The sequence below is a fragment of the Notolabrus celidotus genome, chromosome 18 (assembly GCF_009762535.1).
Source record: "Notolabrus celidotus isolate fNotCel1 chromosome 18, fNotCel1.pri, whole genome shotgun sequence".
NCBI classification, from domain to species: Eukaryota; Metazoa; Chordata; class Actinopteri; order Labriformes; family Labridae; genus Notolabrus; species Notolabrus celidotus.
The window spans coordinates 15240669-15254132 of record NC_048289.1 but is presented as its reverse complement, the minus strand read 5'-3'; the positions used below and the strand labels follow the sequence as shown (position 1 = coordinate 15254132).

The following is a 13464-nucleotide window of genomic DNA, read 5'->3' as shown; positions in this document are numbered from 1 at the left end:
GCTGCGTGACACGGACACATCGACGCACAAGTATGTGGTGCTCATGTCCGCATCAGCCCCTGCTGAGTAGGGGAGACGCAGAAGTATAAATCAGCCTTTAGCCGTTGAGTTGAAGCCCCGCCCCTTTGCTAACAAGAAAGCAGTTAACAATGTATCAGCTTCTTGTATTGGTTTGAAGCACACACACACACACACACAGAACTGTATTTCAGTTTTGTTATGTTTTCTTTCACTATTTCTTATCTACTTTGCTAATCTTGTGCATGCAGCGCTGCAGGAGCTGCATTCCTCAATATATCTGTCAATCATGTCATTATACTCCTTTGTATGCATCAAAGTACTACTTCAAACTAAAATGCTTGAACACTCAGGCATAAAACAGCATAAACGCATCTGATAAAGGAGTATTTGATGTATATATTTAATTTTATAGTTTGACCCATATTCCATCTGTTAACATGGAGGAGGTGGCCATTATGGCTAAAACTGCAGCCAGTCAGCAGGGAGAGCTCTAAATCTTTTGGCTTCTGTTTCAGGTTGCTGTTATGTCATCCATCTTTACATAACTTCCAGGCAAAGATCCAACAATACTTCTTTACAAAGTTTCCTTTAAGAAATAATTAAGCCTCCTGAACTTTATTCAGAATGAGAAAAAAATAATTGATTTTCAAACTCCTCTCTCGATGTAATGTCAGAAGTTTCTCTAGTATATATTTCAGTCTCACCTCCTCAGCTCTTGCAAGCAGTGAATTTATTCTTGTTGTTTTATTTCCTTGTTGGGTGAGTTCAGATCTACAAAGAGCAGCTCAACACTCGCATCGTCCTGGTGGCCATGGAAACGTGGTCGTCTGAGAACAGGATCTCTGTGGGCGATGATGCCTTGCTCACCCTGCGAGACTTCATGAAGTACAGGAAGGAGAGCATCAAGGAGCGCTGCGATGCTGTTCACCTCTTCTCGTGAGTTCACTCTCCACATCATCCTCTTCTTCTGCTCCGTTTTCTTCTGTCGTCATTTTTCTGATCCTTCCTCTTTTTCTCTAACCTTTTCGTCCACTTCATCGTCTTCCTGTTCTTGTTTTATCTCCTCCTCCTCTGTTTTCTCCTCTCCTTCTAACCCTCTTTCTTAATTCGTCGTCTTGTCCATTTCCCCCTTTTTCTTCCCCTCTCCTTCTCCTTACTCTGCCTCCTACCCCTATCTTCTTCTTCTTCTTTTCTCCTCCTCCACCTGCACCTACTATTAAAGCACTCTCCCTGTCTTAACAGTGGGAGGACGTTCATGAGCAGCCGCAGCGAGGCCGCCTACATCGGGGGCATCTGCTCCATCACAAGAGGTGGAGGCATCAATGAGGTGAGACTCGTGCTTCTTTCAGATCAGAAACTCAGGCCACAGATCAGGATATCTCATCAATAAACTAAACTTTAAAAAAAGGTATTTATAGGAGTGATGTGTCTCGATAGTTTAGGACATTTGACTGTCTTATCTCTCTGTTATGTGTGGTTAACTTGCTGTATGTGTGTGCCTTCAGTTCGGCAGTGTGGGTCCCATGGCCATCACACTGTGCCAGAGTCTGGGCCAGAACATCGGCATGCTGAGAAACAAAGAGCGGCCGGCTGCTGGTAAGTATAACAAACTTTCACTTCAGATCCCCTACAAAGGATCACAAGAGTATGAATACAAGAGCATGGACATGTTGTAATCTCGTTATTTTTATCTGTCTTTAATTTGTGCCTACGCTAGTAAAGCATATTTAAAGTATCCTTAAGTATCCTATAAAATTCACAGAATGACTGGTTGTGTTAAAAAAAATAAAAAAAGTTATTCATTATAAAACTCAAACAATTCACCTCTGCTGTAACAGCTCTCTCTAGTGTTGAGTTGCAGGGGCAAGTCCAGAGGGTGATCATGGGTGGCACAAGCCCCCTTTAGATCTGATTGGCGGCCGCAGGTGCCACTCCAAAATGTTAACCTCTGATTGGCTATTTGCCTTGTCAGAAATGAGACTTCAAATGTAGCACATTTCATTTGTTGGTGCCTCCACTTGTGACTTTGGACAAACATTTTTTAAGTAACTAAAGAATAAAGCTTAGATGATTTTTGTGTGTGTAGTTGGCTCCCCGTCCCCTACCAAATACAGTTTAAAATCTTCCTCCTCACCCACAAAGCCCTCCACCACCAGGCCCCTTCCTACCTCACTGACCTCCTCCACCATCACATTCCTTCCAGTAACCTGCGTTCCTCACATGCCAACCTCCTGTCTCTGCCTCACAGAACCAAGAACTGAACCTGGGGGGACAGAGCCTTCTCCATAGCCGCCCCCACCCTCTGGAATTCACTCCCCACTCATATCCAAAACTGCTGATCCTTCAGCATTCAAGTCTCTATTAAAAACTCACCTTTTTAAGTTAGCTTTTAATTTGTGATTGTATTGTTGTTTTGTTTTGTTTGATTTGGATTGACCTGTGTTCTTTGCTTGTATTGATTGTAACAGTTGTAGAGTGTCTTAGAGTCTTTTAAAAGCACCATATAAATAAAATGTATTATTATTATTATAGTGTTCTTTTTTTAAAGTAAAAAAGAATCATACACAAGAATAAAACAGTTGATACTTCAATAATTTACCCCAGCCACCCTCAGTGCCCCTGTAGGACCACCCCAGTCAAACAAGTCCAGACAATAATTCTAAGCTTTTTCTTCAACCTGTCTTCACGCAGTTATTTTAATGCTGGTGGTTATGTGTGTGTGTGTGTGTGTGTGTGTGTGTGTGTGTGTGTGTGTGTGTGTGTGTGTGTGTGTGTGTGTGTGTGTGTGTGTGTGTGTGTGTGTGTGTGTGTGTGTGTCCAGGAGACTGCAGGTGTCCAGATCCATGGCTTGGCTGTATCATGGAGGATACAGGGTATGAACTTTGTCTTTGTCTTACATGACTTTGTATTTTGTAAGGGAGTATTGATTGGCCAGTTAAGGAGTATAGTATAGCTTTTAAAAGCATTCAGGTAAAATATTTGAAATTATTTGATAAGTGATGTTTTTTCTTTATTATCACTCAGTTACTACCTGCCCAGGAAGTTCTCTCGCTGCAGTATAGATGAGTACCTGCGTTTCCTCCAACAGGGAGGAGGCAGCTGTCTCTTCAACAAGCCCAGCAAGGTGAGGGAGGAGTACTCATCATTTTCAAAGCTCTGCTTGTTTTTTAATTGTAAAATAAAAATGCAAATGAATTGAACCAGTAGAACATTTTTATTTCTTTATTTCCTGTAGTTGTTGGATACGCCTGAATGTGGGAATGGATATGTGGAGCTGGGAGAGGAGTGTGACTGTGGATCACTGGTGGTGAGTTCATTGACATTACACTCTTTTCTCATGAAGTGATCAGGGCTTGTATTATCCTCGACTGCAGAGTGTAAGAGGCCTTTATTTGAAGTTGTAAGATGGGCCTTTGTTTCTGTTTTACCTTGTCTGATAAAGCTCATTGATAATATGTAGGGAGGAAATTTGAGGTTGAAACATTGAAGTTACTTTCACCTACATGTATGAAATTTGTTATGCACATATGGCTTGATTAGATCTTCAACAAAGCCTCTTGAAGCCACACCCTTACACGTATATGAAATCAACAAGTTTTTTAAAATTCGCCAAAATTCGTGTTTTATGGCTATTCCCAGGGGTTATTATTGGATCAACTTGTCCTAGAGTGTTTATTGTAGTAATTTTTGTTAAAAAAATCTTGACGTCAATCGTATGTCAATATTTATATAGCGCCAAATCACAACTAATGTTATCCCAAGACACTTTACAAACAGAGCAGGTCTAGACCGTACTCTGTTATATTATTAACAAAGACCCAACATCAAGACAGGATAAGATCCAGTCCCATCTTACAGACAGGACTCTGTCTTATCTCATCTTAATCCACCATGAGCAGAGCACTTTGCAGCATTTGGCAATTTAGAGTTGGAAGGAAAAACTTCCTTTTAACAGGCAGAAAACTCGAGCAGAACCAGACTGATGTTAGACAGCCCCCTGCCTCTATCATGTTGGTCGCTGGTTTAGCTCAGTTGTTAAATCCTGCATCATGTTCGGAGGCTTCGTAAGTATGTCATCCTCTCAGTAAAGACACGAGAAGCCCAAAACACCTTGACTTTCAAGGTTCCCACCCCCTGCCTCAAATGCAGCTACTGCCATCTTGTGGCACTTGCACATAACACAGTTTCGAAACTGAAATTGGACAATGTGACAACTAGTCTTTCAAAATATCACATGATTATATTGTTAAGTATTAATAATTAAAGCAAGAAAACATACATTGTGTAACACTTTTCTTCTGGTTTGTAGGAGTGTGCACGTCGGGGAGCCAACTGTTGTAAAAAGTGTACCCTTACCCACAATGCCATGTGCAGCAATGGACTCTGCTGCAGGGACTGTAAGGTAAGATGACAAGTTTTCACTGATTCTAAAAGCCTTGATGGTCTCCTTAGACCCCTTTCTGTGTCTTCCTCTTTCACCTCCCTCCCCTCTTCCTCTCTCTCTGTCTCATCTTCTTCTCTGGTTGTTATCTGGCAGTACGAGCTCAGAGGCGTGACCTGCCGTGACGCTGTGAACGACTGTGACATTCCAGAGACCTGCACAGGAGACTCCAGTCAGGTAAGAGAAGCTTGGAACACGTCTCTATATTTGTCAAGATGCTTCATAGAGGAAGATGTCAGACACCCTCCATTTCTTTCCCTCACAGTGTGCTCATAATGTGCACAAACTGGACGGCTACATGTGTGATGCTGGACAGGTAAGTCATGTGATTTTTATAAGTTTATATATTTTAGTTGCAGTTATTTCTGTCTCTGTCTGTTCTCTCTTCATCGTTTCCACCCTCTTCTTCCTCGTCAGGGTCGATGTTATGGAGGTCGCTGCAAGACCAGAGATGGCCAGTGCAAGACTCTCTGGGGCTACAGTAGGTTTGGATTGGATATTTATCTTTATGTATTGTAATTACACATTTCTATGAAGAACAGACTGTTGCAAGGGATTTAATTTGGAGTGAATTTTTCATTTTTAAGTTAGTATCCATATAATAAGTGGGATAATGTATAGTGAGTGAGTTATTATAGGAAAAACAAACCCCACCAGGATGAGGAAACTCCCTTGGCTTTGTGTCTGGTCTTGCTCTCCCTGTCATGGTTCCATATGAGGGTTGATGTACAGTTAGAGGGTGGACATAGCTGAATGGAACATCAACAGGGTGAGCAGTCTTGTCACATTAAAAGTAATATTAAAAGTAGGGCTGTCAATCGATTCAAATATTTAATCACAATTAATTGTATGATTGTTCATAGTTAACTGGCGATTAATCTCGAACTGATCGCATCTTTTTTTATCTGTTCTAAATGAAGGGATAATTTTGAAGTTTTTAATACTCTTATCAATATGGGAGTGGACAAATAAGCTTGCTTTATGCAAATGCATGTTTATTAATATTGCAGCAATCCAAAACAATGACAAATACTGTCCAGAGCAATCGCCACACTTCGCCATCAAAGGTACCACATGCTCAAAAAATATGCTGAAAGGGCATTTTGACCTGAATGTAACATTACTTAGTAAAACTACCACCATGTAATATCCAACTAACTTAACGTCCTGTTTTTTTAAGCAGCTCAACAGAAAGTGATTGAGCTCATGCATCACAACAACAGACGCATTGTCCATGCGTCTCTGTTGCAAACTTTGCAGCGTGGTCTGCCTCTGGCGAGGGGGAGGGGGGCTCTCTGCTGCCGCTGTATGCTTGGCCAGCAAGTGGTATTTGAGACTCGACGCACTCCGGTGGTAACTGAATTCACATCGACAGTAAATGCAGATAACTTTGGTCTTGTCCAGAGAACCATCTGGCAGTGCTTTAAAGCTGAACTTGCAAAAAAAAACCCTCTTTATTAATTTCTGCTTGTCATCCACAATGTTATGTTACTGCTGTATCGACTCCTGATTTCCCAAACTACGGGGCGAGCCGAGGGTCATACACAGAGCGTGCGTGCATTAATCGAGCGTCAAATAAATTAGTGGCGTTATGGAGAATTTGAATTAACTTGTTGTTATCGCGTCAATTTCGACAGCCCTTATTAAAAGTATTTTCACTTTGTTACCAATTCAGAATGAAATTAGCAGAAAATCAACGTTTTTGCCACAGTATTAACAGGCAGAGGTGAAATGTGCTGGACTCCTTTCCACTGGTTGATTTTCTGCTTTAAGCACCCACTCACTATACATTATCATTATCCCACTTATTACAAAGATGTTTGTAACTATTAAAAACATGAGGTGTCCTCTGCTCTCAGACTCAGCTGACAGGTTCTGCTATGAGAAGCTGAACTCTGAGGGCACAGAGAAAGGAAACTGCGGCCCAGACTCCAGTGGTCAGGGATGGGTGCAGTGCAACAAGCAGTGAGTGAACTCTGTTGTGGGGTTTGTTTTGTAAACTCTAATTTGAGTCCTTGAATTTCTCGGAGTTCGTTATCATTATTGAATTATTTCCATGCTTTTTTCCATCGTTCCCTTCAGGGACGTCCTGTGCGGTTTGCTGCTGTGTACCAACCTGACAGCGAGGCCGAGGTTTGGTGAGATGCAGGGGAAGCTCACAAGTCTGACCATCCACCATCAGAACAGATACATGGACTGCAGGTCAGCAAGCCCTCTTTGGCCTACATAACTAAAGAAATGTATTTGTATTTCACTTCAGTCTTAAAAAACAGATGATGCGGCTTGGCAGGAGAACAATAACATATCTATGATGAATGGGATCGTTTCATCTCTAGGGGCGGCCATGCAGTGCTGGATGACGGCTTGGATCTGGGATACGTGGAGGACGGGACGCCATGTGGGCCGAACATGATGTGTTTGGAGCGCCGCTGCCTCCCTGTTACCACCTTCAACCTCAGCACCTGCCCGGGCTCCTCCACCTCACGCATCTGCTCCCACCACGGGGTGAGTCAGTCACTGCGCAGCTCTGTACAACTTTGAGATTTCCGTTGTTGTTTATCTGAGTGTTAGGGAAGAAATCAAGATAAAATGTTGAATAGCCTTTGTTTCTTGTCTTCCTCCCTCAGACTTGCAGTAATGAGGTAAAGTGTATCTGTGATCCAGACTACACTGGAAAGGACTGTAGTGAGTTTGACCCGATTCCCATTCCCACCCCACCAGAGGGCCCAGAGAAATACAAAGGTAACACACAGAGCGGTTTGTCTCACCTCACAGGCACTGGCAGTACAATTATAGTTTCTCCTCACCTCAGCAGATACCTTCAAGTTCTGCTCAGTGTTTGTCCAACCTCTCCTCAGAAGGTGGCAAGAAGTACTGCCATGTGCATTTACAGCTAGACCCATGTTTTACTATTTTAATACTACAAGTTATGTGGATTGAAAACTCCCTGCAACAATGATGTAATTTGATTTTCTGCAAGTAACACTGCGAGCTAGGCCTCATCAAATTTAACTTTAACAACAACAAAAGTCTTTTAGAAAAAAAAAGTTCAACAGATCAAGAAAAAATGTATGAATGAAAATGCATCAAATAAATGAGTCAAAGCAAGTTTAAAAAGCTTGTGGATAGCTAGGGTGATGATGTTCTAAAAATCACAACAGTATAAAATGCAACATAAACATGTGTACGAATCAATAAGATACGATATGATACTCAGCGATATAATACGACACAAAATGAAACGTTACGATATGTTGCGATACGTTAAGAAGAAGAAGAAGAATGTACTTTATTAATCCCCTGGGGGAAATTCAATTTTTTCACTCATGTTATTTTTCGGTCATGCTACACACACAGATTTTTGGTATAAACATACAATGCAGGGAACATGCACTTAGAGAGATGTCAGAGTGAGGATGCTGCCATCAACCAGCGCACCCCAAACAGTTGGGGGTTCGGTGCCTTGCTCAAGGGCACCTTGGCAGTGCCCAGGAAAGTGAACCAGCACCTCTCTAGCCACCAGTCCACTTGCCAAACTTTGTCCATACCAAGGTTATTATAGTTAACGAAAACTAACGAAATAACGAAAACGAGAGGTGAAAAAACATTTTCGTTAACTGAAATAAAAATAAAAACGAGGCTTCACAAAAAAACGAAAACTAACTGAAACTGTATTGTGAGTTTACAAAACTAACTAAAATAAACTAAAATGATAGAGAACATGTCTTTAGTTTTCGTCTTAAACTCAGTATTTTGAGTGGATATGTAATAAAGTCAGAGACTGATCGGGTGGACGTCTCTGCTCTCTGCATCTGCGCGGGAGCGCGCCGAACGGAGCCTGCAGCTGACGGGCGCGCGCACTCACAGCGAGGCAGAACTGCAGGGGGATTAAATCGAGACGAACTCTCTCGCTCCGACTACCTGCCCTGTTTATAACCGTTCCTGTGTGAATGCCCAACAAGTAAGTATAATGAGACAGAGAACTGACTTTTCCTGTCCATAGGCATTCACGTGTGTTAAAACTCCCGAGAGAGAAAATAGACGCCATGAGCGCATGCGTCATCTCATATTATGAATCACCCATATGATCCTGTTCTGTTCATTTATCATTATAAGTGTTAATGGTTAATTGGTGGCAGTGGTATTAGAGTGATATGATTATTAGTATACTTGTAGTGGTAGCATCTGAATCATTATCTCTGTATCAATGATTATTGTTCATTGCTTATTTTATTGTTAAAGATGTATCAGTGAGTCACCATATTATTTAACACTATAGAGGGTCAGTAATGCTAGCCTAAGTGTCCATATTGTGACCATCACCCTTATGTTTGTGTATTTATTTGATGTGTTTCCGACCACACTCATACCTATTCCTCTGTGGCCTCATTGGGTCTGCTGTACTGTTGTGCTGTACAAGGAGAATATTCACTAAACGGTTAAAGCTCCCTCCTGTCTCCTGTCCAGTGTGTTCTGACCGACACCCCAGGGAGAGTACTATCCTACAGAGTATCCACCAGTATTCCCTATTTTTTAGGATATGAATTTTTTGTTTGTTTTCTGCCAGTTTCACTTCAGTTGGCTCATTCGCACAAGCAGGCACACGTCCACACTTTGCCTGCAGAGCGTTAATGGCAGCGAAAGTCAGGAGAAAGCGGCAGAGCCCCATTTGGGATTACTTTGAATATGACTGTCTCTGATAGGAGTAAGTGCCTTGCAATGGAAGGTGATAAAATATGTTGAAAATATGTTTCTCAAGGGGGAAAATCCCACTAATCTTAAAGTCCATTTGAAAAGCTCACACAAGACGGCTAACCTAGCATACCTTGTCAAGGCAAGAGAGAGCGGCCAGGCCCCTTACCCTGAAACAGAAGCTAACCCCCGGCCAGGCACACAGGCAAAAAAGACTAAAACTAATACTGAAACTAATAAAAACTAAACTAAAACTAAGCATTTTCAAAAAATAGAAACTAAACTAAACTAGCAAACCCGCTTCAAAAACTAATTAAAACTAAACTGAAATTGAAAACAAAAAGTCAAAACGAAATAAAAATAAAAACTAATGAAAAATGCAAAACTATAATAACCTTGGTCCATACCGGGAATCGAACCGGCGACCCCTCGGTTCCCAAGTCAAGTCCCTATGGACTGAGCTACTGCCACCCCCAAGATTTGTTACGATACGTTATGATGCGTTATGATAAGTTACGATACGTTATGATACGTTATGATGCGTTATGATAAGTTCCGATACGTTCCGATACATTATGATGCATTATGATAAGTTGCGATACGTTCCGATAAGTTCCGATACGTTACGATAAGTTCCGATAAGTTCCGATACGTTGTGATAAGTTACGATAAGTTACGATACGTTAGGTAAGTTACGATATGTTATAATACGTTACGATACGTTATGATAAGTTACGATACGTTACGATAAGTTACGATACTATATGATGCGTTACGATATGTTATGATAAGTTATGATACGTTACGCTTCTTAACGATACATTACGATACGTTACAATAAATTATGATACGTTACGATACAATATTACACGAAATCATATGATGCAATACCATACGATAAGATACAAAACGATACGATATAACACTCAACGGTGCAATATGGCAAGAAACGATAAAACGATACGATATGTCCTACGATACTGCTACTTTCACAACGCTAGGATTCTGCGATGATTTATATATTTCAAGACAATCATATAATGTTACATCGTGATAGCTGATTAACTGAAGAATAAAAACTGCTTCTTTAACATAAAGTGCAGAATTAACGTCATTGAACCCCCCGTGAGAAGTCATGAAATAGCGATGTGGTGAGGCGGATTGGAAATCTGAGTGCTGTATAATCCTTTGTGAGAATATTGATATTTGGTGTTAGAAACACGATAATTACTACTACTACTGTATTTTAAGATAAGGCTTTGTTTTCAGTCAATATTTTTTTTACGTCTTTTAAAAAAGCTTGCTTATGTGTTTTTATTCTAGAGTAACGCTAATTTATGTTACCCATTTGAACAAAACAAAGGTGTGCTTAAGTTTATAATATAGAACACGTATTTCAGTAACAATGACTGTCTTCTATTTCAGTAGTCGGTTCTACTTTTTCACATAAATATGTATTATTATAACATCAGCAGTTTTCCACACCTTTCTGTGCTCGGCACTCTCACATGCTGTATTTTCTTACCCCCCCCCCCCTCACTGGCTGACTCCTTCACTCCCACAGGTCCCAGTGGTACCAATATCATAATAGGTTCGGTTGCTGGTGCTATTCTGGTGGCAGCGATAATCCTGGGGGGAACTGGCTGGGGATTTAAGTAAGAGCTGTGGCATGCCTCCATCTGTGTGTGCCTGCTGTGTTCCTCTGTCAGCTAACACACATGCCTGCAGCTCGCTGCTACTGCCTGCTGCTCTGCTTGTTGTCTGATACATACTCACAAACAGAGATTGTGCAGGTTTATTTTTAAAACCAGTAGATGAGAAAAAATCCTGTCTTCAGGTTTGGTTAGAGGAAGGAAGCCTTAAAAGCATTCTTACAAATCATTCATCAACCGCTTTAGCGGGGAAAGTCTAACATCCCCAACACGGCAAGAGATGTACAGTAGGCTTTGTGTTTGATTTGTTTAGTGCACCAACTCAACCAGCTAAACTAACTAACCAAGCAATAAATCAAATCATATGAATACAAAATAATCTGAGGGGTAAGGGTGTTTCAAGACTTTTGTGGGCTCATCAGTACTAACAAACCATGGCCCAATCTCAATGTCCTCCATCACACTCACTGACTTTAAGGTGCATTCCCGCTAAGTCTGTGAGGGCTTAGGGCTGTCCCACTGTCAAATCATCAAGTGTGCGAGGGATCTCTCACTGACTTTTTGAGCCCTTTATGCCCCCTCTCCGTAAGTGGGCATTTGTGCAGACTTAAGGGAATTACCCAGAGTTCATAGCATTGTGACGTGAAACACGGGATTCCCAGGGGAAGCCCGCGAGCATGGAAAGGCAAACGAGCACCGTAACATGAAATAAAAAAAAGTGCGACAGTAAAAAAGAAGCATGAAAGTTGCAATGACAGTTACAGGTAAAAAAAGTTTGCCTGTAATTATAAATGTAGAAAACAGCCTTAATCTATTAATCTTCACATATATGTGTATATACAGTAGCCTATAATTTATATATTTGTAGTTATATAGCCTATTTATGTATTTTAAATTGTGTGGTTAAGTAGTCTGTACGGTAAGAGCCTGGATCACATGACAGTCAGTCGTCCCTTAAGCGCCTTTGAATTTGAAAGTCAAAATTGTGCAAAAAAAATTCCTAATATCACTAAGGTGAGCTGGTGACGTCATGCAGGTTAAGTGAGAAGTCTCAAAGTGCTGTCACATTCCCAGTTCTACAGTTTGAGCCCTTACAGCCTCCTGCCCTCAATCACTTTACAGCTGACTTCAATTAAGTCAAGAAGGGCTCAGGGCTCAGGGATTAGGGCTCAGGGATTAGGGTTTAGGGGAGACATTGAGATTGGGCCCATGTCAGAATCTCCAACCAAACTGCCATTAGCCCAGTTGCATTGTGGGTAAACTTGGCACATGATTTTGCCAAGAGAGAAGAAAGTGCACCAAACATATTTCCTTCAATGATTCCCTTGTGAGTCTTACAGTTTAGAGACGTGCTTAAGTAACAGAGTCCTTTTTACTGCTTGGTAATGATGTACTGAAGGGAAGCAGGTACTTCAACCTAAAAGAGATTCACGTTCCTCTCTGCGCAGAAGAATTTGACCCCAGCCCTCTTTCCCTAGTTTGTTTTCCTCGCTCTACTGTGTTGTCTCACCTCTTGCTAGCTTTGCTGTGGCATGCCTGCAGGATGTAAACAAACCAGACTTTATTCTTTCGCCTTAACCCCATGACTGTATCATGTGTGACAGCATTAGCTCAGCCTGGATGAACACAGACGATGCAAAAACAAGAGAAATCTGCAAGTTTTCAGTGCCTTTTTGATGCTTTGCTTTCAAAGCCATGGATTCATCGCATGTTTTTTTTTTTATGCTCCAAACTTCTTCCTACTCAAGTAGAACAATAGTTGAAAGCTGTTTTTCTAAACCACTTGTTCTATGTGTGTTCTTTTATCTGCCTCCTGCCTCACTGCTGATCCAGAAACATCCGGAGGGGAAGGTACGATCCCACCCTTCAGTCCTGATCCAAACATCAAGTCATTTTCAGAGTTTCAAAGTTCATCATTTCACATAACGACATCTGTTTTATAAGAAAACTACTTTATCCACTTATTATTTGACATGGTTACATTTTTAAATACACGTTTCTGTTTGCTGTATTTTTTGATTACATACTTAATTGAATAAATCCAAATACACAGCATGGCACAAAGCCCCTCACATAGATGGGCTTTTAAAACAGACAAAACTTAATTCAATGCATTGATAAGGTTTTCTTTTTGCATGTACAACAACTGGTGAGAAATGTTTGGAAACTCTTTATAATAACTATTTGTACTCTATAATCAAAGTTTGCTCCATCATTATTTATACTGCATGTTGCAACAACTGGGCGGCCTTTTCTAGCGCACAGCTGCAGTTTCAACTTTGTAATGTTCATGTAATAAAACTTCATCAGTTAAAGTGAACTACTCTTAAGTTATTTTGATTTATGACCTTTCTGTTTTCATGACTCATCTGCCTTGAAGCTGTGATGTTCAGCTGATTCAGCTATTATTAATTAGTCATCAACTTTTTGACAATGAATTAACTGTTCCTGGAAATTATCCTGCACAGATGTCAAACATTTGACGGTTCTTAGTGTGAAATTAAACTGAAAAATTTAGTTTTAAAGTTGTATTGAGCAAAAATGAATATGCAACAAAGTAGTTCAGAAATCAACCTTTATGGTGAAAAAATGTTCTTCACAGCTTTCATTCATTTCCTCTTGGTTTTCTCAGATTCCTTAATCATTTCCTCTTCTTGC

At 40.8% G+C, this 13464-nt stretch overlaps 1 protein-coding gene across 1 annotated transcript in view; it reads left to right on the top strand.

Moving 5' to 3' along the window:
• The window catches only part of adam11 (ADAM metallopeptidase domain 11), a 37746-nt gene that overhangs the window by 23746 nt on the left and 536 nt on the right, over nucleotides 1-13464 (top strand). The window contains 15 exon segments of the mRNA XM_034708096.1: nucleotides 791-957; nucleotides 1264-1348; nucleotides 1527-1617; nucleotides 2843-2894; nucleotides 3046-3145; nucleotides 3257-3328; nucleotides 4331-4423; nucleotides 4559-4639; nucleotides 4728-4778; nucleotides 4880-4943; nucleotides 6322-6427; nucleotides 6545-6664; nucleotides 6799-6967; nucleotides 7090-7204; nucleotides 12640-12657. Of these exon segments, the coding sequence (XP_034563987.1) occupies nucleotides 791-957; nucleotides 1264-1348; nucleotides 1527-1617; nucleotides 2843-2894; nucleotides 3046-3145; nucleotides 3257-3328; nucleotides 4331-4423; nucleotides 4559-4639; nucleotides 4728-4778; nucleotides 4880-4943; nucleotides 6322-6427; nucleotides 6545-6664; nucleotides 6799-6967; nucleotides 7090-7204; nucleotides 12640-12657 (1384 nt within the window).